Genomic DNA, 4,821 nt, shown 5'->3' on the forward strand with positions numbered 1-4,821 from the left:
CATCCAAACCTGTATCTGAGATATGTAGTTATTGTTGAGCCACAAGACTTCCATGTTGACAAGCGCTTTTAAATTCTTTATTTCATTGATTTTATTATCATACAGGATGAGTTTCTTCAGCTCAAGACAATGCTGGAGTCCAGATATTTTCTGTAAAAAAACGGATAATGAAAAGAACATATTGAATACTTTTCTCCGGGTACTCCGGTTTCCTCCCACATTCCAAAAACATGCTAGGTTAATTAGCGACTCCAAATTGTCCATAGGTATGAATGTGAGTGTGAATGGTTGTTTGTCTATATGTGCCCTGTGATTGGCTGGTGACCAGTCCAGGGTGTACCCCGCCTCTCGCCCAAAGACTGGGATAGGCTCCAGCACCCCCGCAACCCTCGTGAGGAAAAAGCGGTAGAAAATGAATGAATGAATGAATGAATGAATGAATGAATGAATATTCAATACTGCCGGTTAATATTCTCACATTCACAGTGCATTCATTCATTCATTTTCTACCGCTTATCCTCACAAGGGTCGCAGGGGTGCTGGAGCCTATCCCACACCCCGGACTGGTCACCAGCCAATCACAGGCAATCACAGGTTTTTGGAATGTGGGAGGAAACCGGAGTACCCAGCGAAAACCCACGCATGCACAGGGAAAAACATGCAAACTCCACACAGAGATGGCCGAGGGTGGAATTGAACCCTGGTCTCCTAGCTGTGAGGTCTGCGTGCTAACCACTCGACCGCTGTGCAGACCATGACAAAAAAAAAAAAAAAATAACATAAACTGTATTAGGAAAGCAGGACGTGAACAAATGTAACAGTTACTGATTGTAAAAGTACCAGATGGAGGGGTAGAGAATGGAGTGCAAACTCCACACAGAGATGGCCGAGGGTGGGATTGAACTGTGAGGTCTGCGTGCTAACCACTAGACCGCCGTGCAGCCCTCACAGTACATTCATTCATTCATTTTCTACCGCTTTTTCCTCACGAGGGTCGCGGGGGTGCTGGAGCCTATCCCAGCTGTCTTCGGGCGAGAGGCGGGGTACACCCTGGACTGGTGGCCAGCCAATCACAGGGCACATATAGACAAACAACCATTCACACTCACATTCATACCTATGGACAATTTGGAGTCGCTAATTAACCTAGCATGTTTTTGGAATGTGGGAGGAAACCGGAGTACCCGGAGAAAACCCACGCATGCACGGGGAGAACATGCAAACTCCACACAGAGATGGCCGAGGATGGAATTGAACCCTGGTCTCCTAGCTCACAGTACATTAAATTAGAAAATATTTCACCTCTCATCCGAGCTAATTTGTACAATTAAAACAAAAATAGAATAGAAAGTCACTCACAGTTAGTTTACACTGGACCACCCAGAGCTCTTGGAGTAAAGGGAGGCTTTCAAGACCCTCAATGCGCTTTACGTCTTGGCCCACGATATTGAGCTGGCGGAGCTTCGGGAAGTAGGAAAGGCCAACCATCCGTGGAAAACCGCTCAAGATGATCTCCAAGAAAGTGACGTCAGGCCCCTCTTCAGCTATGTCATCATAGGAGATTCCATTGGCCATACACTGGAAAGTATCCATACTGCCTTACTGACTATAAAGATTGTGTCGATTGTGTAGATCAGAGGTCTCAAACTCACGGCCCGCGGGCCGCATTGGCTAGTTTGTGGCCCCCACCTTGATATGAAAGTTGAATTTGTTAATTTGTTTCATTTGTTTTTTGATTTGCTTATTTATTTTTCCATCTTATTTTGTGTCAACAAATAAAAATTAACATTAAACATTTATTTAATAATTTAATAATAAATAAAAATTAATTTGTTAATTTGTTAATTTGTTTCATTTGTTTTTGATTTGCTTATTTATTTTTCCATCTTATTTTGTGTCAAAAAATAAAAATTAACATGAAACATTTATTTAATAATTTAATAATAAATCAAAATTAATTTGTTAATTTGTTTCATTTGTTTTTTGATTTGCTTATTTTTTTTCCCATCTTATTTTGTGTCAAAAAATAAAAATTAACATTAAACATTTATTTAATAATTTAATCATGAATAAAAATTAATTTGTTAATTTGTTTCATTTGTTTTTTGATTTGCTTATCAATTTTTCCATCTTATTTTGTGTCGAAAAATAAAAATTAACACGACACATTTATTTAATAATTTAATAATAAATCAAAATTATTTTTTTAATTTGTTTCATTTGTTTTTTGATTTGCTTATTTATTTTTCCATCTTATTTTGTGTCAAAAAATAAAAATTAACATTAAACATTTATTTAATAATTTAATCATGAATAAAAATTAATTTGTTAATTTGTTTCATTTGTTTTTTGATTTGCTTATCAATTTTTCCATCTTATTTTTTTGTCGAAAAATAAAAAATAACATTAAACGTTTATTTAATAATTTAATAATAAATAAAAAATAATTTATAATAATTTATAATAATTTAATGTTTTATCAGAGCTTTTCCAAGTAAATTGAGTTTGAGACCCCTGGTGTAGATCGACTCAGTCGAGTAGAATTGTAATATTTGAATATACTCACCATCTCTCTGACCACCTCCTCGTCCGGACAAAGTATTTCATTCTTTTGTGAACTTTTCTTCCTAGAAATCGACTGCATCTGAGATAATAAAGCAGATTCATTTGTAAATACAACACAATTTATAAGATACTACTATTTCTGTCACATAGAACCTAAACCGACAAATGGTTTTGAACTTGTTTTTGCCTTTAAATGCAGTCTATACCCAAAAAAAAAAAAAACATTCCACCCAGTCCAAAACTTAAGTAGATGTTGAGTGCTATTTATTGATTGAATAAGCAATTTAATAGTTTTCAGTCTACAGCAAAAATACATAAATCAACCTTACTCTTCCAATGATTCTGGAGGCCACTGCATATTCTACAGTATTTTTAAATACAAGAATGTAACACGTGGTTTTTCTCCAGGTACTCCGGTTTCCCCCCACATTTCAAAAACAAACGGGAATAACATTACTTTAGATGACTTAACCGTTTGGCGTCAAACATCATAACACGATGGCCGCTCCCGGCTGTCTACATTTATCATCACTTTATCATCACTTCATCTAGAACTAGAATCATTTCTGTTCTAAATTTCACTTCCGTGGAATTACGCTGAATTCAAATGGATGTTTACACAGGCGTCACAAGCATTTGATGACTTTCGGTCACAAAACATCACAAACACGTTCTGTTGTGTTCGGAGCGGCCGGATGTGACGTCACAATGCAGTGTATAGCGGTGGCTAAACAGAATTCGGGGCTAGCTCGGAGCTAGCTTGTAGCATAAGCGGGCGGGGCGTTTGATTGACCGACATAATAAGTCCCCCACATAAGCACACATAAGTAGCTTCACGTCGTAAAACAACTCTTGGTAACTACAATATCACCTTGTTTCTATTGTTTATTTTCTCCTACGTATGGTTTTGATTTGTCATGTTATGTAATGCTGTGTTGTCGTACACCATCTTTCTTGAAGTTGTTTTGTTGATTGTAAACAGTATTTTTTTTGGGGGGGGGGGCTCTTCTACTGAAAACTTGGCATCACCATGACAATAAACCTTCAAGAAATAACGGTATAAGAACATATGAGCAACCATATTACAAAAATAAAAAGCATAGTTACAGAAAATAAGAACAAGAAAAGAAAGTTTAAGACTGCCCTGCGATTGGCTGACGAACAGTTGATGGCAGCTGGGATTGGTTCCAGCTTACCCACGTGACCCTCGTGTAAGGGCAAGTTGGCATAGAAAATGGATGGAAGTTATGTAAGCCTTTTCACAATAAAGAGTTACAAAATTCGCATAGAAATTGTGTATTTTTTGGTATTTATTATTTTAAGGAATTTCAAATTAAATTGAGTTCATTTTAATTAAATAACGGCACACATCCGTTTAGTTAATTAAAATGATGCTTCCTGCTGTAGTGCAGCTATCTATGTGTTTTTGCTCGAGCTAGCTAGTGCTATAGCTAGTTATCCTTTAAGTGTTAAGTACATCCACACACTTTAATAACAATGTATGTTGCCACTGATATTACTTATATATAAGTATATAACCAGAATAACCATATAATGACCAGAAAAACAAAGCAAAGTCATACATGAAGATCACATCACTTAATTTATCGTCCACACATTCTACTCCTGAGAAACCTCTTTGACGTTTTGATGTTGTTTGTATTTTTTTAAAAGGCTACATTTAATTGTATGATATTCTTACTTAAACCGATGAAACTGTCACTGTTTTGTTTTTCTGCCTGTTGTATATCCGTCAATCTTTGAAAGGGTTAGTTAATAAATGTAAACATAAGCGTTAGCTAACATACCAACACACTCCATTAATCCATTCCATGTATTGCTCCTTATTGAATAATAATAATACGTATGAATAATGAATATAAAACATTTTGACTACCTTAACACCCAGCAAAACTTTGCTCGTCCAGTTGTGTTGTGTAATTTGTTGTCTGGTTGCTTAGGAGCCATATTGAAGTTGTCCATATCATCAACTGCCACACGAGGGCGCCACACTGCATGACATAGTTTCCCACGAGACACAAATATGAACTGTGATGATTACATTTTAAGTGCATTTTTACTATCATACTAGCATTATATGCTTGCACTTTCCACTCGAATCGTGTAATAAGTCAAGTCAGACTTGGTATTCTGATGCCGTAAAAAGGCATCTCTCATATTTTTTGTATGTCACCAAAGTGCCGACCTCGAGCCTCCCGGGCACCATGACGTCACCTTAGGAGCGAGCAGTGAACT

At 36.7% G+C, this 4,821-nt stretch overlaps 1 protein-coding gene across 9 annotated transcripts in view; it reads right to left on the minus strand.

Moving 5' to 3' along the window:
- lrrc9 (leucine rich repeat containing 9) overlaps window positions 1–4,598 on the minus strand; it is a 31,699-nt gene extending 27,101 nt beyond the window's left edge. For 3 of the 9 annotated variants that reach the window (XM_058090442.1, XM_058090435.1, XM_058090444.1), the window contains exons 1-4: window positions 4,463–4,598; window positions 2,567–2,644; window positions 1,360–1,578; window positions 10–150 (exon numbers count right to left, since the gene is read on the minus strand). In XM_058090442.1, the coding sequence (XP_057946425.1) occupies window positions 10–150; window positions 1,360–1,578; window positions 2,567–2,644 (438 nt within the window). In that variant the 5' untranslated portion in view covers window positions 4,463–4,598. Of the gene's footprint in view, window positions 1–9; window positions 151–1,359; window positions 1,579–2,566; window positions 2,645–2,894; window positions 3,236–4,462 lie in introns of those variants that run through there. The other 6 variants (XM_058090441.1, XM_058090443.1, XM_058090439.1 and 3 more) reach the window with 6 other exon arrangements.
- Window positions 4,599–4,821: the final 223 nt, after the last annotated feature.

Source organism: Doryrhamphus excisus, chromosome 13 (assembly GCF_030265055.1).
Source record: "Doryrhamphus excisus isolate RoL2022-K1 chromosome 13, RoL_Dexc_1.0, whole genome shotgun sequence".
NCBI classification, from domain to species: Eukaryota; Metazoa; Chordata; class Actinopteri; order Syngnathiformes; family Syngnathidae; genus Doryrhamphus; species Doryrhamphus excisus.